The 23,796-nt window shown below is 36.1% G+C and overlaps 1 protein-coding gene across 1 annotated transcript in view; it reads left to right on the top strand.

The window, feature by feature from the left end:
* Positions 1 to 23,796, top strand: part of FBN2 (fibrillin 2) — a 222,221-nt gene that overhangs the window by 117,962 nt on the left and 80,463 nt on the right. Inside the window, exons 10-19 of the mRNA XM_027547035.1 lie at positions 1,203 to 1,436; positions 2,367 to 2,504; positions 4,896 to 5,015; positions 6,712 to 6,837; positions 7,681 to 7,803; positions 9,426 to 9,548; positions 15,228 to 15,380; positions 17,878 to 17,931; positions 19,504 to 19,629; positions 21,838 to 21,963. Coding sequence (XP_027402836.1) covers positions 1,203 to 1,436; positions 2,367 to 2,504; positions 4,896 to 5,015; positions 6,712 to 6,837; positions 7,681 to 7,803; positions 9,426 to 9,548; positions 15,228 to 15,380; positions 17,878 to 17,931; positions 19,504 to 19,629; positions 21,838 to 21,963 — 1,323 coding nt within the window. The remainder of the gene's footprint in view (positions 1 to 1,202; positions 1,437 to 2,366; positions 2,505 to 4,895; positions 5,016 to 6,711; positions 6,838 to 7,680; positions 7,804 to 9,425; positions 9,549 to 15,227; positions 15,381 to 17,877; positions 17,932 to 19,503; positions 19,630 to 21,837; positions 21,964 to 23,796) is intronic.

Genomic DNA, 23,796 nt, shown 5'->3' with positions numbered 1-23,796 from the left:
TTTTAAATGTCGGTATTTAAGTTCAGTTTTAAAACCTAATCTTCCATTTGAAGCTGGAGTAACAAAGTTTGGTCTTCATTTATTTTATTTTAGGCATACCCTCAGCTTATTGTGCTCCAGTCCTTAAGAGATATTTCCTCCCTTTTCTAATGACCTTGAAAATTCAGAATACACTGAATTTTGTATTCAGAATTCACTGTCATTCACTTTGCTATATTAACTGCTGTGTAGCTGAGGCTATACCAGAAAATTGCTCTAAGATGAACAAGAAGTAGTTCCTCCTGTTAATATAACATGCATAGTAAAGTGTAGTGTTCATCACATAAAAGTATATTGATAATGTGTTATTATATTGCCTCCATGTTGTAAGTATGAAAAATAATTCAGCTTTTTGAAACATGCTTATAAACATACACATCTGTATGTTCTGTTATGGAGGAAAAAAAATAAAGGCCTTTCTTTCTAAATTTCTAATCCTTGAAATTCCAAAATTGAGTAGTAAAATTTTTTAAAAACCAAAGGTAAAGCATAGTGTGTAATTTTGGAAATTCATCATCCTAGTCATATTAATACTCAAACAATTACTTGAGTTAAACAGTTTTCATTTTTTCTTATATGGTGCCCTAATTCTGAGAACAATTAAGAAAATAAGGCAATTATACATTTTTCCCTCAACTCTGATACTTGGACAAACAATTAGCAGATTTAAAAGCGTACTAAATGCTGTATTCTGTTAAGAGTCCACATTAGAAAAAAAATTATTCTAAATTATATTAATCCCTTAAAAAAAGAAAAGAGGGAAAATGTGTAGGTATGATACTGATGGAGATTTAAGTAAAACCAAATATAGAATGAATTACTTAAAGGTTTAGTATCCATCTATTCAAGTGAATTTCTTGCAGATGCAAGTTATATCTGGAATTTTATGAGTTGCACTTAGAGACATAAAATCAAAGAATATGTATAGACAGTTCTTTGGGTATGCAACTCAGTTAAAACATGGCTTATAGATTTCCATTTTTTCCTGAAGCACCTGTATTTTTCCTGCTACTGCTAGCATTGAAAACATTTATCAAGCTAATAACTGACTTATTCATATCATGAAGCATAGATAACCTAAAATGATTATCACAACACACAAATTACCTTTATTATGCAGAAATATATCCATTTGTGTTTAACTGAACTTTCTTCTCTTTTAGAGGAATATCGCAGACTTTGCTTGGATGGACTTCCAATAGGAGGGATTCCAGGGAGTGCTGGTTCCAGACCTGGAAGCGCTGGGGGGAATGGCTTTGCCCCAAGTGGCAATGGCAATGGCTATGGCCCCGGAGGAGCAGGCTTCATCCCCATTCCTGGAGGCAACGGCTTTTCCCCTGGCGTTGGGGGAGCCGGTGTAGGGGCCGGGGGGCAGGGGCCCATCATCACGGGACTAAGTGAGTGTTCACTTTGTGTGTAGACTCTTTAGCTTTCCCCCTTTAAAGATATTATAATATCTAATCCTTTTTCCCAAAAGGTGTGTGTGTGTGTGTGTGCAGAAACCTACTTCGAGGTCTAAAGCATAATACAGTAAAACAGTCTTAGTAAAGTGTTATTTTTATGTTCCATAAACTTTCTAAGTTGGAGAAAAGACTGAGTGACCCAGGTTCTCTTTGAAAATAGAGGTGAGAGTGGGGTAATATTCCAAGACCAGATGATGCCATTAAAGAGCATTCTTTTTGATTCCAGTGTATTTCATTTGGCTGCTTGTAGCTGTCTCAATCATACACTCCTTGAATTATTTTCCAGAACCATTTCTCAACTGAATTAAGTTGAATATGTCTTGCTTGTGCCTAAACAAATATTATAATGAAATATCTTTTCTTTTCCTCGCCCTCTTTTGTTGAATAACTTGAGAAATTGAGAACTGTGGGCCTCTAGCCAAAATTGGCATTGGCGTGCTTGATGTTTAAGTTCATTCTTTTTTAAAATAACTGCTCTTGCTAATAATATTTAATGATGTCTTACAGTGTTATGTTTGTTCTTTTTGGCATATTGCCTGTTTACTATATCTGGATATTCAGCATGCTTACCAAAAAAAAAAAAAGTGGGAAGCATTCAAATGTACAGTAGAACATTCCTGACGTTTTAAAAAGACGACATTATGGGCAAAGTTTCCATATATATGACTTAACAAACACAAGTTATAACCCTGTGTCTCAAGAATAGTTTTTAAATTCCAACATTAAAGTTTTAATAAAATACAGAATAATGTAGGCTTTTGATATGGACACCTAAATAATGTACTTAAACATCCTTTTGAAAATCGACTTTAAAGAAAGTAATCCGGAGTGATGGAATATCATTTGTGCTCTGATTTTTCACAGCTATTCTGAACCAGACAATAGATATCTGTAAGCACCATGCTAATCTCTGTTTAAATGGACGCTGCATACCTACTGTCTCTAGTTACCGATGTGAATGCAACATGGGTTATAAGCAGGATGCAAATGGGGATTGCATAGGTAAGTTCACGAGTCCTTCATTCTTCTTAGTTTTTTAAATAGCTTTTAGACTACAGGAACAAGTAGGGCTGAATATGATGTTGAAGTAAAGCTAATTTCCAAGTTGTCTTTCTTATGTGTTTACATTTCCATGTGCTTCCTTAACCTACTGCTGAGCTGGACTATTCCAAGAATCCCCTGCCTGGGACTTCCCTGGCTGTCCAGTGGTTAAGACTGCATGCTTCCACTGCAGGGGGTGCAGGTTCTATCCTCTGGTCCAAGATCCTACATACTGCATGACATGGCCAGAAAGAAAAAGAAAAAACAATCCCCTGTCCTTTCTGGTTCTAAATGTTATGATTTCTGTCTCTGCCCCTCTCTTTTCTTCCTTCTTCACTGAGTAACACTGGATATATGGTGACATCATGAACATGAGCTGTAAGGCAGAGATTGGGAAGAAGTGGTTGATGAATCTCTTTGGGGCATGTTGAATTTTAGGTGTCTTGGGTATTGACCTGTAGAGGGGTAAAGCTAAGAGGAGTGTTCAGGACTTGAGTTAAAAATTTAGGAGTCAGCAACATATAGGTGATTATTGCAGCCAGGCTGAAAAACAGAGTTAAAAGATAGCAGGAGTAGTACAGCTAGAACCCTGGGGACTAGCAACATTAGTAATAATGTTGATGAGATGGCAAAATAATCTAGAAAATATGTATCACGGAAGCCTTGAAAAGGTGTGCTTTCAAGAGAAAAGGCGTGTTAAGTACAGCCAAAAAATGAAATACAAAGAGGACAAAAAAAACGCTGCTGTATTTGGCAATGAAGAGAGTTTTGATGATCTTTTAAGGACAGTTTTAGGACCATGGGGCTTCCCTTGTGACTCAGCTGGTAAAAAATCTGCCTGCAATGCCAGAGATCTGGGTTGGATCCCTGGGTTGGGAAGATCCCTTGGAGAGGGGAAAGGCTACCCACTCCAGTATTTTGGCCTGGAGAATTCCAGGGACTGTATAGTCCTTGGTGTTGCAAAGAATCAGACACGACCTGCAGCACTGTCTTCTGAAGCTTATCTGGCCTGGTGCGCACCCATTAGTCATGCCTGATATGCTTACTAACACTCTCAACTCTGTCTTTTCTCATTTTTGCTTCATTCTTTTGGCTCAACCAGAAGCTTAAATGTGAGTCTCAATGGAGGCATCTTTGGATGAATTGAAAAAGTATTTACTCCTGTTTTTCTTCATTGTTTTTAATTTTATTTGCTCTGAGTGTTTTTTCCCCCCTCTGTTACCAGAGAAAGTTTAATTGCTTTCAGTCTAGGTGTTGATATTAATGAAGTTGGTGAGTTTGGTAGAGTACAGTTCCTCTTTTAAGAATATCTGTGAAAGAAGCAATCTGTTTACAAAAATGGTAGAACTGTGAATTGATTTTATTGTTGTGCTCACCAATTTAGCTGAAATTGTATATGTTAATGGCTTCTCTGTGTCTATGAAAGGACAAATCATTATGCCCTAACCAGTCAGCCAGGCTTTTAATTCACCAGCATTCAAAATAATACTTAGTGGGCATTGCTTTTTCTAACACAAACATGATTTCTCTAGGATTTAACTAATCCTTGCTGTCCACTTTGTCATTCAGTTGCACAGTCCTTGAATTCTGTGATAAATTTGCATTTGATCAAGACTTAGAGAATTTAAAGAGAGAGCAGTGACGTTTCTCACCTTTAGGATCAGAATCAGTATTTCCATAAAACTTCATTTTATACAAAAAAATCCCTGTGCCAATTTTAAGATCCTAGAGAAACCAGCAACTACTGAATATAATAAACTTTTTTTTAAACTTAATTTCCATTTTTACACTATCCCGTGTTTTTTGCTTCAAGATATTATCCAAGCCTTAATACAAAGTTACATATATAGTTGAGTTCACAAAAAATAGTTAACAAAAAATTCCATAATTTATCTGTCTTTTTAAAAACTAATAGAGTGACAACATATAATATAAATATATATCTTTTAAAAATCTTTTAATTAATCTTCTAACTCTGTAGTAAGCCTTAAAGAGGCTATTAACTTGCCCAGATTACTTAGATAATAAACATTTTCTAGCCTCTGGGAACTCATGGCTATGTCTTCCCCAAGCTCATACTTTTGATCATTGTACATTATTCAAATTGAAAGACCATTATTTCTTGGTTAAACCAAATTCTCTTGTATTCTCCAATAGGTGATATTTTTGTTAACTCTCCAGATGGGCCTCTGTAGTTGAAGAAAGGAATTTTTATTCCTTTATAAATACTCTGCTATTTAGACTATTAGCACTGACTGGCCTTCTCTCAAATTTGGGAGGCCTAAATGTATTTTAAACAAACATTTCTAGAAATGGAGTGAAGTCTGTAATGGTTTCTTTTGCTGCTCACAGATGTTGATGAATGCACATCAAATCCCTGCACTAATGGAGATTGTGTTAACACACCTGGATCCTATTATTGTAAATGTCACGCCGGATTCCAGCGGACTCCTACCAAGCAAGCATGCATTGGTAAGGCAGCTTGCTTTCACATATGAAAATGTTCCATGAAATATTGTGACCCAGGCTGTTGAGGTTAAAAGTGAATTTATTCAAGAAAGACATGGAATGAAATAAGTGCTGTTACATTATTACAGATTGACTGCATGTTACCCTCAAAGTGCTCTCTTCAAACATAAATACTTTTTTGCATATGTAACACAGGCAGTGTGGTATCTGGTGTCACAAAAAAAAACCTGGTATATCTTCCTTCCCTAGATTACAGCTTCCTTTCTCCAAGTAAGATCAGTAGTATTACTGCTCTCTGATTAACGGAGTTTAAGATTTATTGTTGTTCTCAGCTACTGTTTTCTTTGAACCTCAAACGTAGTCCAGTACCACATCATGACTGCTCTTAATGCAGTTTCATTGCTATACCCACCAGCATCGTCCAAATGCTCTACCTCACTGCTGATTCATCCCAGAATTCTTTTAGAAGATAATCCTTCTTTTCCTTTTTTCATTTCCTATTCATCCACTGGCAGTTGCTTGAATCACTTTATTCCAGCAGTTTTTGTCATGTTGCTCTTAATCAAGATATTCTTTAGTTATTCCATTCTTATTCAGCTCCTTGCTTTGTCTTTTTTAAAATTAATTTTTGATGGACTATAGTTGATTTTCAATGTTGTGTTAGTTTCAGTGTACAGCAAAGTGATTTAGTTATACTTTTACATATATCTGGATTTCCCTGGTGGCTCAGTGGTAAAGAATCCACCTGCGGTGCAGGAGACACAGGTTTGATTCCTGGGTCAGGAAGATCCCCTGGGGAAGGAAATGGGAACCCACTCTAATGTTCTTGCCTGGAAAATCCCATGAACAGAGGAGCCTGGCGGACTAGTCTATGGGTCACAAGAGTTGTACACCACTTAGTGACTAAACCAGCACCACCACCCATATAGCCACCCTTTTTAGATTCTGTTCTCATATAGGTCATTACAGAGTATTGAGTAGAGTTCCCTGTGCTATACTATATGTCCTTGAAGTGAAGTGACGTGAAGTGAAAGTCACTCAGTTGTGTCTGGCTCTTTGCGACCCCATGGACTGTAACCTGCCAGGCTCCTCTGTCCATGGAATTCTCTGGGCAAGAATACTGGAGTGGGTAGCTGTTCCCTTCTCCAGGAGATCTCCTTGACCCAGGAATCAAACCAGGGTCTCCTGCATTGCAGGCAGATTCTTTACCAGCTGAGCTACCAGAGAAGCCCACAATAGGTCCTTGAGTTTTTTGTTTTATATATAGTAGAGTGTATATGTCAATTCCAGTCTCCCAATTTATACCTCCCCACCTCACCCCATTGGTCACCATAAGTTTGTTTTCTGTGTCTGTTTTGTAAATAAGTTCTTTTGTGCCATTTTTTTTAGATTCCACATATAAGCAGTTTCACTTGCTCTGACTTTTAAGGTCTTCAACCACTGTGTCAGAAGCAGCTACATTCCAGCTGCACTGTCCATCCTCTTCTACATTCACTGTACACCCCATTTCATTTTTCTTTTTCTTCCCTCCTTCAGCTATTATAAGTCAGGGCTGTAGAACTGCTTACACCTACCTATCCAATAAAAAAAACTGGTGAGAGATGAACATTTTTCTAAAGAAGCACCATGACCTGGATATTACATGGATTGTCTTATTGCTTTTGTGATTTTAAAAGACTAATATTGTTCATTTCCCCAGATATTGATGAATGCATCCAGAATGGGGTTCTTTGTAAGAATGGTCGATGTGTGAACACAGATGGAAGTTTCCAGTGCATTTGCAATGCTGGCTTTGAATTAACTACAGATGGAAAAAACTGTGTTGGTATGGAAAGTGCCTACTCCCTTGCAAAAGATTTTTTAAGGGATATATACACTTTTATTTAGAACCGTATAGACTATTTCCATGAAAGCTCATACAGCACATATATGAGAGTCGTTCAGATGACTTAGGTAAAATATAAATACATTTAACAAAAGACTATTAAAGTGAAGGGACAAAATTTTTGGAAATATAATAAATGAATAGTTCATTGCTTCTGGAAATTTCTTGTGTGGCATATATTTAATTAAAGTAACAATTATTCTTTGTAATTTTTAGCACCCACTCTATTTTGACTGTTGGGGTTACAACACTGATAACACAGAAAAGACCCACCTCCAGTCTAGGGAAGCACAAAAACATTTGATGTATCTGATAATCAAATCTCCAAATTTGTGGTCCTGGTGATGTCTAGCAGTGTAGTAAATGCCAGTACACCACAGAAACATTCTGTTTGCACAGAAGCACATATTTCACCCACTAATCAAAGTCTAGATCATTTCATGTGCAGTGAGCTTTGTCATTGCTTTATTCTCTCATACAATACAAACATCCGATGAAAGAAATAGTAACTTTTTGGTAATCAAAATAAAACTCTATTCATGTGATTTTAATAGAAACTACACACAAAATTTCCTTAATGCTTTTCCTCTGTGTCCCTTACACTAATGGCGCTTCACATTTTCCGCACTATTTGCTCTCACTCGGTTGGCATTCATAAGGAAAAAAAAGTCTGTGACCACTTGGCTCATTTTTGCAGTAGAATATGCCTGGCAGTTGTTTGTAGGAAGAGGGGGAACTGGTTTCCTCAAGGCCAGTTGTGTAAGTCACTCTCTCCTCCTGTAGACCATGATGAATGTACAACTACCAACATGTGTTTGAATGGGATGTGCATTAATGAAGATGGCAGCTTCAAGTGCATCTGCAAACCAGGATTTATCTTGGCTCCAAATGGGCGTTACTGCACTGGTATGTATGGCTCTGAGATAGGAAAGTAACCATGATTGAAACCATCTTTTTTATCTGAATGAATCATGCAAGAATTACTTCAGTTTCTTCATGTGGATTTTGTATTATTCACATCTCTCGGTAATTCAGTACGGCAGGTGTCTAAAGCTTCCTAGAAAAACATACTTTGTGGTCTGTGGAACACCAGTGTCTTTACAAAAATAATAATGGCATAGGAAGAATTAAGGGAATGACAGATTGGTTCTAGCAAATCTGGAAAAGACAATGAAGAAATAAGTTCTCTCAACTTTTTACATAAAAAAAGAGGAAGAAAAATATTGTATTCTCAGAACTAGATTTTCCACTCTCATTCATTACTGGTTTTGCATTATAACTTTTCCGTAAGCTAATTCACATATCATTTGTTACCATATCCATATCTAAAAGCCTTGTATTGATTTCATGAAGAAGTAATTTGAATATTTCTAGCAACTCTTTTATTTATAAAACCATTTTGAAGCCTAAGCTCTAGTGGTAACTTTACTAAGCAAAAGATAACTCTTGGAAATAAATAAGACTACATTATGTTTATATTCACAGTTGGAATTTAATAAGATGCAACAAATTTTGTAGTTCTACTACAAAAACAAGTTTTATTCCAGTTTCCTCCTTTTGGACAAAATTAACTCCATGAATACTTCCTGCCTTCAGTCACACAAATTGATCTGAATAGCAAATAATACTCATAGCCAAACCCTATAATGTCAGTGAAATTCCAGGGACAATGGACAGAGAAAAATCAAGACTGATTCTTGTATTTCTGAATGAAAGTAGTTTCTTGACTATTCATGAAAAGGAAGTTCACTATTAAATAGAAATATTGTAGCTTTGCTGATTGAACTCAGGACTGGAATGTCATCTCAAGGTTAGCTAACTTGGATTAATCACAAGATATGAGATTAGCATTCTGTTCCAGTGCGTGGCATTACATTACAGCCTGTAACTTTTTCAGCATTTCTTAAGAAACTTAAATATACATAAAAAGATGACCTAAATCTCACCAGTTCCTGCTTTATTGAAACTGTTATTAATTTTTATTACAAATGCTGTAATCCATAAATTTTGAAATGCTCATGATTTGGCAGCTCTGTGTTTTGAAGGCTGTTCCCCTTTACAGGGAAGCCATTTAATGGTGGGTTACATTTCATAAATTTAAGCACTTTGAAAATTACAAGAGACTTCAAATTATTTTGTTACTGTGAACTGTAAAACAGCATCTTGGAATTTTATGTATGTGTAAATGAAAGTTAGTTAAAAACATTTACCTTGGTTTTAAGAATTTGTTTCACTTAACTAATTTGAGTTGAATATCATTTAATATTAAACAGAATTGCCAAATAAATAATGAAAAATGAATTTGTCATATTCTTCTAAGGGGTAAAACAATCTACTTTCACTCAATCTTTCTGAAAATGTGTTTGAAAGAGTAGCATTTGTGTAAAAGATTCGTTGTCACATCTGTGTATTCTTGCACAAGTTATAAAATTGAAAACCAAATGTTGATAGTGTACAGTGGTGGCAACAGGTCAACTCTGTAATAAAGTTAGAGTAATGGCCCGGCTTGTGTTCCCCTCTCTGTGCAGATGTTGATGAGTGCCAGACCCCAGGAATCTGCATGAATGGGCATTGCATCAACAATGAAGGGTCCTTCCGCTGTGACTGTCCCCCAGGTCTGGCTGTGGGTGTGGACGGACGTGTGTGTGTTGGTAAGTGAAACATTCTATAATGGCCCCAGTGACCGAATGATCTTTGAAAACGGGATAAAGGTGTACCTATACAATAGAATAATATTCAGCCATAAAAAGGAACGCAATACTAACATACATGAAAGCATGGATAAGCTTGAAAACATCGTGCTAAGTGAAAGAAGCCACACGCAGAAGACCACACAGTGTACGATTCCAAATGAAATGTCTGTAAAGGTCAGATTTGTCGAGACTGAGCAGGTGAGTGGTTGCTCAGAGCAGAGAGTTTGAGGGTGGTGGGAGAAGGAGGTGATTGTTAAAGGTGTTTATGAGAAGATGAAATGTTCTAACATCAGCTAGAATAACGATTGTCCAACTCTATGAATGCGCTAAAAGCTATTGAATTTATTTACTTTAAATGGGTGCATTCTTTGTATGTGAATTATATCTCAATAAGGCAGTTTTTAAAAAGGTACAAAGAGCCCAACTAGCTCCCTTCAGTAGCCTCTGATGAGATAGAAATGCTAGAGAAGGAAAAGAAAATTGTCCTTTACCAGTGTCCTTCGTATTGTTAGATAACCATGTCTCTCTGGTCTGACAGTAAAGAATCTGCCTGTAATGCAGGAGACCCAGGTTCGATACCTGGGTCAGGAAGATCCCCTGGAGAAGGAAGTGGCTACCCACTCCAGTATTCTTGCCTGGAGAATCCCATGGATAGAGGAGCCTGGCAGGCTATAATCACTGGGGTCGCAAAGAGTTGGACGCAACCGAGAGACTAACACTACATACAATGGATATATATTTTATAAATAATGAGACATGAAACAGGGACAGCAGTTGTATTTAAATAAACTCTTATTTTTACCCAAACAGTATTTATTTTTGTCATCTGAGCTTTAACATTTTTTTAAAATGTTGTGTGTGTTAGTCGTTCAGCTGTGTTCAACTCTTGTGAGACCCTATGGACTGTAACCTGCCAGGCTCATCTGTCCATGGAATTCTCCAGGCAAGAATACTGGAGTGGGTAGCAATTCCCTTCTCCAGGGGATCCTCCCAACCCAGGGACAGAACCCGGGTCTTCTGCATTGCAGGCAGGTTCTTTACTGTTTGAGCCACCAGGGAAGCCTTTTAAATTTTATTTTTATACAATCTTAAAGGTTAATTTCACTTACAGTTATTGCAGAATATTGGCTATATTCTTCATGCTGTGCAGTATATCCTTAAGCTGTCTTACGCCTATAGTTTGTATCTCCACTCCCCCATCCCTATGTTGCCCCTCCTCCCATCCCCACTGGTAACCACCAGATTGTTCTCTATGTCTGTGAGTCTGCTGCTTTTCCCAAACAAAAATTTAAATGTAAATAATTTATATGTTAGAACTTCAACTTATATAAAAAGTTGGAAATGTTTCTAAATAGTTATTCAGTGCCGTGTAATGATAGAAACGAGGAAAGAGTATAAGAGAGAATGTATATTTTATTTGAAACCATTCATCATTCCTCTTGGGAATAATTCCTACTTTTGAGTGAGCAGGCATCAGCTTTAAAGAGGCAGGCAAAACGAAAATATCTTTGGCATTCAAAACCCCAACCACTATGTCCTAATGATATCAAGAGCAGAGGGAGTAGTTGTGAAAATACATTGAATGCCATATTCTCTCCAAAGCACTTCCATGAAAGTGAATTAGCCGTTGTGCACCATCTATTTCTCAGGTCATAGAGTAAAAGACAGACATACTCAGTGGTTTAAAAGTATTATTTTAGAGAAATGAAATTCTTTCTCAGACATAGCTGGTTATACTTTATTCTTAACCTATGGGAATCAAAACATTTGGATTCTGAAGGTTATGTAAAAAAAAAAAGAAGAAGAAGCAACAGCAGATGGAAATAATCTGTCCACTTAAAGTTTCATCCACTCTATCCAGGCTAGGATTTATTTCAGCTTACACGATTGTCAGCACTTCGTTCAGGGCTCTTTCAAATACAGTAACGAGAAGAATGTAGCTCCTTTCTGCTTAAAGGGCTAAAATATTTTCAGTTGCTTTTTTCCTTTATCTAAATGGCTTTGCTGAAATCTATGATTAGTTCAAAACCAGTTTTGGAGGGAGAAATGATTTTTCTTTTAAGCAACCGACATAAGAGTAGTTGTTAGGAATTGAGTGTTCAAACACAAATACTCATTTTCTTGTCCACATACAGAAAAAGCATTAGAATTTTTGGTGAATCCCTCTCCAGTTTTTCACAGTTGTAATTACTTAAACTTTTTAAAATAAAAACACCATTTGTTCTGTGTGTAAAATTATATAGCTCTTCCTTTAACATGCTAGATGTGTTTTCTTCATGTCTTCTGTCTTTTGAGATGCTTTTAGACACATTGATTGTTGAGGTTAGAAATGAATCATTACTATGAATTATTATTAGAGTTCGCACTTTAATTTTAGATTTCATTTGTTTGTTCATTTTTGTTTACCTACATACTGAGATGGGTTTTTTTATTTTCAGAAAATTAAACTCTGTTGTAACCAGGATATTGAAGAAGCATGATTCACAGACAGGATATGAACAAAAGGCAACTGTATTTTCTCAATCCTTTCAAAACATATTTTTAATTATTCAATGGGAGCAGTTTATCTAATAAGGAAGAAAACTTAGGTACCCCTAACTTCACAGTTTTTAGATGGCAGAAATTTATAAGGCTGCTTGAGGTAATGAAAACAATCTGGATTTAGCAGTTAGAATGTCCAGTGATGTATAATAGTCAATATTCTGAACTTGATTTGAAGTTACGACTTCCCTTCCCAAGCTCACACCTTCATGAGCTTGGGATGTTTCTGACTCTACCAGAGCAGTCAAAGCACAAGGGGAGAGGAAAGAAGGCAGAAGCACACTCTTCTAGGGTTACTTCAAGATTTCTGGGCTTGACACAAGTTTAAGCCAGCTTCATCCTTGTGAGTGATTTCATGAGGGTGTCAACGGTATTGGCCTGCCCGTGACAAGATGCAGACGCTGCGTTTTTCTCCTGGTGGCTGCTCCTGGCCCAACCCCAGATCTTTGTGCTGTCCACTTTAGACAGACTGTCCCTAATGGTGTCTCGTCTCCTCTCTATGAGTTCATTTTAGAGCCTCCAGTTAGTGTGACCCTCGTCTAATCCACCGGACGTGCCACCCTTTGCCCTGTGAACTGAGTGAATAGAGGTTGCTCTTGCCTTTTTCCTTTGATTCTGCGGTGGGAATAGCAGCCACTCTCCTCTGTGTGCTAGGGGTCCCTGATAGAGTTTGGTACAAATTCTTCAAGCTGTTCCCTGTGAAGCTCTTTTCTCTTGCCCAGGGGTGAAGATGGAAGCATGCCCAATTTGTAATCTGACTCTTGCCCCAAAAAAATCCTCCTCAAAAACTCTTAATTGCCTCTCCCTAAATTGTATCCTGGATATTGGGAGGGGTTTAAGAACCTGGTAACGAATCTTCCATTTCTACTTCAGGATGGAGTTTCAAAATTCACCTCGTTATATGTTATTTAGCACCATGAGATTTCAGCTTAAATTTTCCTTTTTAACATCCTGTTATGTTAGCTTAAGAGTATTTCAGCATCTTCATGAACACTCTTTGACAGTTCTGTCAGCTAAAAGGTTAATTTTTGTTCTTTACCCTAGTTCTGCTCTTTATATGAGCTGTGTGGCCTTAGGCAAGATACATTACCTCTCTGTGCATCCTTTCCTCACTGGTTGTTTTGAGGATTAAATAGGTTAATATTAGATTTATTGGTATAAATCTTAAATGATGTCTGGCACATAACACATACCCAATAAGTAAACTATTACAATTACTACTGTTTTGTTAAATCAGAATAGTAGTGTTACATTAAACATAGTCTTAAGAGTTGCTGCTTTGAACTATAAAGAAATGTTGATACTGAAAAATGAAGAATAAAGTAAAATTAGCATTTGTGCCCATACATACTCTACCTTTGGTAAAATACAAAGGTAAAGTATGCTAATTATCTGAGAAAATCCTTCAGCAATTCCAGTCTTTAAGAAAGAAAACACATGGAGAAATTTGATAACACATGGAAAAGGCATAGCATAGGATTTAAGTCCAATCACCAACCAAAACATTCATGTCAGCTGGTACTGATGGTCCTGCTGCTATCAGTGTCTCTAATCCTGTCTACTGTGAACGTTGGCTTGTTTACACTGAAGAGAATAAAATGAACTAGAGTTCCAATCTGGGGTCTTTGAAAAGGGAAAACTCAACTGTTTTATCAAAGGTAGAAGTGAGCACCATAGGCTTTTTATCGACTTGCTTCTAAAAATTGCCCCTGGCTTACGTTCTCAGCATGAAAACAGAAATAACTTTGACCATTCTGTGATGCCTTTGAGATAAGGGGTACCATCCTAAGAACTCAAAAAAACCTTACTGCAAGTCATGAATTATGTTGTATTTGTTGAGTCCTATACTTGTAACTCAGAGCTGACCCTCCCAAATGAGGTCATAGCAGAGGCAGAAAGGAACAGGGCTTCTACTCCCCAGGGTCAGTGTCGGAAAACCTCTTCCGTTTGAGCATACACACATCTCTGCTTCATGCAGCCACACATCCGTCTCATTGTTAGACCAGAAAAAACACCAGATCACAGGACATAAGTACTTTGCGTAACAAGCAGATAAAATTAATTATTTCCAACAAATTGTGAATAATTATAAATATTTATAATAATTATCTCTTTGATGGGATTACTATATAATAGACTGCTTAAAAGCTCTACTGCTTCTCTGGCCTGTATGATGATCTGAGTTTTTTTTTTTCAATAGTTCACCATTTACCATCTCATAAAGTTGTCCTGTATTTTATGAGAATTTAGATGAGCACAGTAACCAGGTTATGTGTCTTCAGGGTATAATCTGACATAGTAGAAAGAAGAATTGCTTTGGAGGTCATACACGCCTGTGTCTGAATTTCTGCTCAGGCAGTATAGTCTAGGACTTGGAGATACTTACGTAATGCCTCTGAACCTCACCTTCCTCATCTATGAAAAGTGGATAATGATCACTACCCTATGGAATTGTTGAATGTTCAATGACATAATGTCTGTAAAGCAACAGACACATAGTAGTGGTAATATTTATAGAACTGGATTTGTTGAGGGTCAGAGATTAAAACATAGTCATAACAGAGCTTCCCTGGTGGCTCAGTGGTAAAGAAGCTGCCTGCCAATGCAGGAGACACGGGTTCGATCCCTGGTCCGTGAAGATCCCACATGCCCTGGAGTAAGCACACACCGCAGCTACTGAGCCTGTGCTCTGAAGCCCAGGAGCCTTAACTGTTGGGCCTCCATGCTGCAACTACTGAAGCCCGAGTGCCCTAGGATTCGAGCTCTGCAACAAGAGAAGCTTGTTTATAGCTGTGGAAATATACCTGGGTCAATGAGGGGCCTGTGAGGATAAGTGGGATAATTGATGCTTGTGTAATGCATAAAAATTATTGGAGAAAAAAATTGTTCATATGCATTTATTCTTTTCCTCTCACAATAAACATTTGTTGATCTCCTAATGTTATGAGATGCTGAAGATACAAAGAAAAAGAGAAGTAAGTGGCAGATGCTATCCAGAAGCTTCCTATATAGTGGCCACTTAAGTTACAAGAAGCCTTCTGTTTTGAAATCTCTTTGTCTCTGCATCACTATCTCAAGTCATTGTTTTCTCCTCAGACACTCACATGCGTAGTACATGCTACGGTGGGATCAAGAAGGGAGTGTGTGTGCGGCCCTTCCCTGGCGCCGTGACCAAGTCTGAATGCTGCTGTGCCAATCCAGACTATGGTTTTGGAGAGCCCTGCCAGCCATGCCCTGCTAAAAACTCAGGTAGACACCTTTGCCAGTTCCGTACCTGAAAAGGAATCTATCTAAGCTAACATTAGGTAGTGGGTCAAAGAGTACCTCGACTCTGAAGTGTTTTGTCTATCTTTAATGAAAGGAAAGAAATCCAAATCTGTGTTGATATGTGAGGCATATATTAAGATCTGGCTTATATTTACTTACGATCTCTAGGGAAAGAGAACACATAGTGAATAGGAAAATTTATCTTATGATCCAATTATGACCGTTAAACCAGATTCTTTACATGAACATGCTAGCTTTCATCTCTCATCATTCTGAAGATAAATAGCATAAAATTTACTTACCATTTTCAAGGTTATGATAAGTTCATGAGAACCTGATTTATTTATTTTTAATTTTCACGAAGAATGGTATTAGGATGCAGTCTATCAGAGTTTGGTCTATAAGGAATCTATCAGTAGTTCCAGAAAGTGATAAATTTCTTTTTGAATGTTACCATATGTTACAGGCACATTAAATGGTTTAATTTGACTATTCTGTGACTGGTTATTCATACTTTTATGAAAACTGTATTGAATAGATGTAAGTACAGCAGGGACTCAAACACAGTCTCTCTTTTTTTTCCCCTTTAAAGTCAAGATGAGTTGAAAATATAGGTAGGCAAATATATAAATTACAATTTAGTATGATTGCTGCCTTGAAAAGAAATCTAAGGAGCCAGGAGAGCACAAAGGAAGGAGCAGTTCCTGGGGAGACTGGGAAAGACTGCAAAGAAGGATGCATACTTACTTTGGTCTCAAAAAAAAAGTAAGAATTTCTCAGGTAGATAATGGAAGAAATGCATTCTAGCAAAGCAAGTGGCTAGTAATTCTGTTAAAAAATACTAACTGGACTGTTCAAACCTTAGAAAATTAGTTAGCATCCCTCTGGAAGAATTACTGAGTATGACATTTTTTTAAAAAAGGAGTTAATGAAGTATCTTAATATATCTAAGTGAATTATGCTTATTATGAAAGAATATGCATATTATTTAAGAAAGGAGTTAATGAAGTATCTTAATGTATCTAAGTGAATTATGCATGTTATGAAGTATAAAAATTGATAGCTAGACTAGATAAAAGGATCAGTGAACTAATAAAATGTGTCTAGGAACAATTGTAAATATAAATGGGCTTATAGAATACAATAAAGGTGACATTTAGATCAGCAAGAACAAATTGAACTAAAAGTAGTGAATATTGTTGATAAATATTGGAAAAAATATGAAGGTAGCTCCCTATATTAAATGTTGCATAATAACTTTTTTGTAGAAGATGCAAACTTTTTGTTATCTTGTGATGATAAAGGACTCTCAAAACAGGCCCCAAAGACGTGTATGAATTAGAAAAATATTTTCCTTAATTTATAAGGAATTTACATTAATCAATAGGCAAAGTTGAAACCCTCTATAGAAAAAAATACAGTGTACACAAAACTTGAGAAAGCAGAAGTGCAAATGATTGAGTGCCACATAAAAAGATGCCTAATCTGTTTACAATTAAAAGAAGATTTTTAAAAGTGTCATTTTTGTTTACAGATTGGTAAAAATGATTGATTCTCCCGAGTGTTGGGAAGGTTATACCAATATGGATATTCTCTTACACTGCTGCTGAAAGTATAACCTGGGATATTTTGGGAGAGGAAGACTATCAAAAACCTTAAAAGAAACCTAAACTTTGAGCAGTTTTACTTCTAAGAGATTAACCTAGTGACATTTTGAAATTTGTATTATTTTTATCAATAATAAATTAGTAATTATTTATAAATTTATTTATAAAAAATAAATCAGTAATTATTTATTATATCAGCCAAAAGTTGAACAAACCTAGTTTCATCAATAAGAGATTGAACGAGTGTAATACATCCACATAACTGAGAAAAAAATATTAATCTATTAAATGGGCTATTACGTGAAATGTCTGTTTTAGAATACAGAGGGTCCAAGCCTACTCCCCCACTTACAACCTCTGTGATCTGAGCATATTACTTCCCATCTCTATTCCAATTTTCTTGGCCATAAAAGAGGGAAAATAACAGTATCTAGTTAGTGGTATTGGGAGGGTTAAATAAATTATTAGATTCAAAATGCTAGAACAGTATCAGGCATATGACATAGTAAATGCTACTTATTACATATGTTTCCTGTTATTGAGAGAAGAAAAAAAAGCTTAAAATCAATCTCTATAATACAATTTAGATTTTTATTTAAGTTTCCATAAGTAGAAAATATTTGTAATATTTATCAATATATTGGTGATTAAGGTGATAATTACAAGTTGTTTTTTTTTTTACTTTTTTACGCTTATCTCTGATTTTGGAACTCTTAAAATAATTATGTGCTATAAAATTGTGATTTGTTTTCAATTTTAAGTTATTTCAGATAATTCTTTTTAATGATAGTTTTGGAGTTATGAAAGTGACTTGTGTATGAAACCGACGTAATTTAGAGCTTTTGATTTCTCTATGTGTTTTTATCTTACAGCTGAATTCCATGGCCTTTGTAGTAGTGGAGTAGGGATCACTGTGGATGGAAGAGGTAACTGTTCAGTTCTCAATCTTATAATAATTATTGCACATCTTTATTATTATAATATTATAGATATGGTATATTTGTATTATAAAATATATCCGTGCAATGTAGTAAGATAAATTTTCTTCTAGAAGAGTGGTTAAAAGCTAGATGATATTAAGCAGTATGTAGATGATCATTTTTTTGCTTAGTAGATAAATACTTATCTGTTAAATATGTGTTGTTAAAAATGTCACTAACAAATTACAGCCATGATTTTATGGATACCTTGCTTAAGAAGAAGCTGCAGTTGGTTAAAAAAAAAGGGAGTCAGTTTGAAGAAAAAATGTAAAATAATGGCACTGACATAGTTTAAACAAAAATAATCTGTATGAGGTATTTGATATGGGTCTTTAAGAGATATTTGAGATATACTGCCCTGAAAATAAATTGACTATTTATGGCTAGGAATATACTAAAATGTTTCTACACATCTATAGAAGTACAAAGTTTCAATGATGTTTTCTTCTTTTAAATTTAGCACTATGATAGACAAAATTCCAATATGGAATTTGAATATTAAGTACATATGTGTTTATAATTTTAAAGTTCTTTTATATGTTAATATAGTATCCTTTGTTTTTTTAAATAAAACTGTAGGGTGCTATTCACCTTTAGTTTGCATAAATATTCCTCTACTTTCATATTTGATGAGACTTTAGACAAATTATAAATTAATTGACAGTAAATATCACATCTTTGCAAAGAACATCAGAAACAAGAGTAAAAATGCCAACTTTTACAAAGATGCTTCTCTCAAAAACCAAAAGACTTGACATTTCTGGAGTATTTAAGGCTTCCTACATTCTAGAAAACAATAGTTACTGTTAAAATTTGAGCATAGTGACCAAAATTTTGTTTTACACCATTTTTTATTCCCTCCCATCATTGCCTCCCCAGCAGAGCCAGCTGCCCCGTTGGAATTTAGTGGCTTCTCATACAAGCACATCATTCCTCAAGTCCCACTTCCTATCATGACAAAGAGTAGTCCTGTTCATGGCTTGTAAAACATTGTGTTCTCAAACATCCACATTTGAACTGACCTCTCCATCAATTTCAACTTATCCACAAGGAGAAACATTTACTAAGTATCATATTGCTTAGTTGACTATAAAAAATGATAATAAAATAGAAATATTCCATGCCTTTGGAACCATAAAATTATATAGAAATCCTAATAAATCTTTGCCTTTTAATTAGATGGTTATAGTACCTATCAAATTGAGTTTTCCTTTGGGTTTTGAGCCAACAGCCTATAAATTTCTTTATTAATTTTATCATAAATGCCAGCACATTACATGGCTTAATTCTTTGAATTTCTGCCAGTTCCCTTCACTTTTCATTTTTACCAGGGAAGTGTCCCATATCTCTTGATTTTATTCTCACTCCTTATTTTCATTTCCTTTCCCTTTCTGAACAACAGCAAATTGGAGGGTTGCAGGGTTAAACACTATGTGTTTTGAGTGATCTTTACTGGACATACATGTATCAACAGACAGTAAGTGACTGTGAGCATTAAACTTTGAATATTTAATGCAGATATCAATGAGTGTGCTCTGGATCCTGATATATGTGCCAATGGAATTTGTGAAAATCTACGTGGCAGTTACCGGTGTAATTGCAACAGTGGCTATGAACCAGATGCCTCTGGAAGAAATTGTGTTGGTAAGTTATTTGTTTTATTATGCAGGAGCCTTTTGTGTAGTTTAATCCCATGGATCATAGGAGGAATCAAACTATAAATAAGTGACTAAAACTAGAGGTCTTATAGTTTCTCTTGTTTCCTTTTTAGTATAGGGATATAAAAATATTGGAATCAAATACTGTTAAACAGTAACAGACTTTTTAGTGCACAATTTAGTATTAATATTTAAATTAGGTTTTTCCCCCAGATGAATGGACATATAGCCAATTATTGGCCTGTTTTATCTGCATATATCTTAATCCTATAATGTTTTACTAGGAAGTGGGACTCAAAAATTAACAAGGTGGTATGTATGGATAATATACTGCTAAGTCGCTTCAGTCGTTTCCGACTCTGTGCGACCCCATAGACGGCAGCCCACCAGGCTCCCCCATCCCTGGGATTCTCCAGGCAAGAACACTGTAGTGGGTTGCCATTTCCTTCTCCAATGCATGAAAGTGAAAAGTGAAAGTGAAGTAGCTCAGTCGTGTCCAACTCTTCGCGACCCCATGAACTGCAGCCCACCAGGCTCCTCCGTCCATGGGATTTTCCAGGCAAGAGTACTGGAGCGGGATGCCATTGCCTTCTCCTCGGATAATATACTACATTAAGAGAATTAAATATTACAGGTTGACTTGGAAAGAAACAGTCAATTGCTGCAACATATCCAAATATGATAAATGAGATGGATGTTTCCTTTTGTAATTTATAAGGGAATGTTTTAAAAACCTCAAATACATAATTCTTATATTCAAGAATTTGTGAAAAATCTAGATTTTCCAGCAGAGCACTTGAGTCCACTTTTATAAAATGAATGTTAATCAATCCTTCATTATATATAATAATTTTTACATCTACCACTAATGACTCAAATATAAGTCTTGATTATGATTAGAAAGAAATATATTTTTCCATGTTTATGGTTTTGAGTTTTATTACTGATATATGTTACTATATATCCATCTCACCTTGAGTTGAAGATACACATATAATGGATGTATAAAATTATATTAAATATCATGCACTTACAATAGATTTTGATACCTACTTGCAGGGACCCCAGCCAGAGATTGTTGAACACTTATAAAACTATGCAAACCACCTAGCTTTTATTCCCTAAAAGCAAAGTCACTTCCAGCATAGCATCTAAGTACAGCTGAGTGCATGGGTACCCTACTGAAAACAAGGAAATTCAATGAACATTCACACACTGAACACAGTTCATGGCAGTGCTCAACTCTTTAAAGTAGGTACATGCATAATTTTAATAAAATTAAAACTAGATTTTAAAATAAAAAAAACAAATTTCAATTTTAGTTTACTTAGGTCTGCCCTAACAAAGTACCCAAAATGGGGTTACTTAAAACAATGGGAATCGATGTTATAGTTTGGAAGTCGAAAGTCCAAAATCGAGGTGTCAGTGGGGCCATGCTCTCACTAGGGGAGAATCCTTCCTTTCCTCTTCTAGGGGAGAAGGGCTCGGTGGGAGAATCCTTCTTTTCCTCTCCAGTCTCAGGTGTTTGCAGGCAGTCTTTAGCATTGCTCAGTGTTTAGATGTGTCACTCTAGCTACACGCCTGTCTTTCCCCTGTGCATCTTCACATCAACTTCCCTCTGTATGTGTCTGTCCCTGTGTCATAATTTCCCCTTTATTGCTGTCGTTGGTGTCCACACCTATACTTGAATACAACCTACCCAAAGGATCTTATTTTGATTACTCTATTTAAGAATCCTGTTTCTAAATCAGGTCACATTCTGAGGCACTGGGGGTTAGGGATTCAAAATATTTTTTTGAGAGACACATTTCAACCCACAGCATGGATCAGTGGATAAATACATTGTGATTGGGCCTCTTGGCAAAGTGTATAATCTTGGGGGAGACTATAATGATGCTTAAAATGTAATACTACTGCAAGTCAACAAGTAAATGAAGAACATAGTAGTCATGTGCCTTTTCCAAAGCATTAACACACATCCCAGGGACTTTAGAACATCTTAAGAGTAAGCACAAGATTGTTCCATTTGAGTAAAATGTATTTTGCTTAGGGTCAAGGAATGTGCTTTGGGTACAAAGAGACAGAGTAAGGTATGGGATGAGGAAAAAAAACAAATAACGAAATTAAAACATTTTGAGCATCGTACTGTCCGTTTCACTGTGTGTGTCTCCTGTCTTCTAACGGTGGCTTCCAGACATTGATGAGTGCCTGGTAAACAGACTGCTGTGTGACAATGGTCTGTGCCGAAACACACCTGGGAGCTACAGCTGCACCTGCCCACCTGGCTACGTGTTCAGGACTGAGACAGAGACGTGCGAAGGTAAGAGCCGCTTTTCTTCATTGTGAATAGTAAGCATCTTAATATGCATGAACCTCAAATACATTATCAAGCAATAGAGCAAAAAGAATGTTGTTTGAATATGTTTTAAATTTTACGATCTCAGCTGATCTGCCAGTTTTAGAAATAGCATGCATCTAGCCCAGTTTATAAATACCATCAGTTTTGTCCCATTCAGAAGAAATATCAACACACATTTTGAAGTTAATGAAAATAAGTGAAAGAAGCCAGTTTGTTTCACTTGCTGATAAAATATCAGATTTTTGTTTGTTTGGTTTTCCCTTTTTAAAACCAATGTAACACATTAGCCTAGGAGAACCTGAACTCACAACAAAGTCAGCTCTTCAGCATTTTATTTATCAAATGATTGATAGACTTCAGAGGTTGGCCCAGAAAATAGGCTAACCTATATTTGAGGCCTGAGTAAAAATGGTCACCTAAATTAAATTTATAGTCCAAGAAAATTGTTCTTTCCTTTTGAAAGTTATGGCTTGGATTTAAGGATCATGAATTGCTGTTTAAAAAAACCTTCCTTTTCTTTTAAGCTCATTTTTCTGCAGTGAAAGTTATATGAATAAGTTAAATGCTTCAGAAAGGCCCCATTTTCAGTGAGATACTAGCTAAGCTATGAGTATCTTCAATTATATTTCTGTTCCTTGATCAAAGTACTGTGTATTTCAGGATAATTTGCTATATGACTACTGGTCATTATTCCTTTTCAGTTGCACTGTGTGGGCCTACAGAAGTATCCCATGACATTCTCAAATCCAATAACTACTTCTGAATAGTAACTTTAAAAAAAAGATTTCATCTTAAGATATTTGGAATAACCCTTTTTTAAATATATTAAAGTATTTATTTCCTGGTAACTTCATAGCCAAGAAAGCTGCAATAGTAATATCATGCAAAAAGATGTTAACATTCTCTTCTTCTTATTTAACTTCAAAGCATTCTTATGAACAGAAACAACTTAGGACTCAAACAAGATGCCGAAATACAGATGACTCAGCTGAAGTCAATGAAATGCAATTACAAAGTGCAATTCTAAGTTTGGATTGAATTTGAGGGACCAGTGAAAAACAGTAATTAGCCTGAAGAGAGAAAAAAAGTAAAGAAAAATGAAAACCTCAGTATAAAATGCAGTTTTTCTAAACTTAGTTCAGATAACTGTTGAGTTCCCCTCCTGTCCACACCTTTTTCAGGAGCACCTCAAAGAGAAGCATACTTTCCATTCCTGACTAAAGTACTTGAAGATTCATTCATCTTGTCCATAGATGAACAGAGATTCATCTTGTCCATAGATGAACAGAGACATCTGTTAGTATTTTTTTTTCTCTTAGTATCTTGTTTCATTAGTCCAGGCTTCCCAAGTGTATGCATCCAGAGTTTTTATCTTTTAGCACCCATACCCACTCTCCTTGGGCTTCTCCAGTGGCTTAGGGGTAAAGAATCTGCCTGCAATACAAGAGATGCAGGAAATACAGGTTATTCCTTGGTCAGGAAGATCCCCTGGAAAAGAAAATGGCAAACCACTCCAGTACGTTAGCCTAAAAAATCCTATGGACAGAGGGGCCTGGTGGGCTGCAATCCAAAGGTTTGCAAAGAGTAGGGCGTGACTGAACATGAGCCCCCTCCCCTCAACACCTTTTATCCTTCAGAACTGCCATGAGAAATGCATTTTGTAAAAGAACTTAATTCCAAACCATGAGTTTACTCCGTGAGTTTTTTGGGAGGGTAGGAGAAGAGATTTCAACAATTGTGTTTCCTTTTGTTTTTATTCCTGAATTTCTACACCTCCTTCCCACTGCCCTTTTT

The sequence above is a fragment of the Bos indicus x Bos taurus genome, chromosome 7 (genome assembly GCF_003369695.1).
Source record: "Bos indicus x Bos taurus breed Angus x Brahman F1 hybrid chromosome 7, Bos_hybrid_MaternalHap_v2.0, whole genome shotgun sequence".
Classification (NCBI taxonomy): domain Eukaryota; kingdom Metazoa; phylum Chordata; class Mammalia; order Artiodactyla; family Bovidae; genus Bos; species Bos indicus x Bos taurus.
Note: the sequence above shows the minus strand (reverse complement) of the source record. Positions and strands in the feature narration are given on the sequence as shown.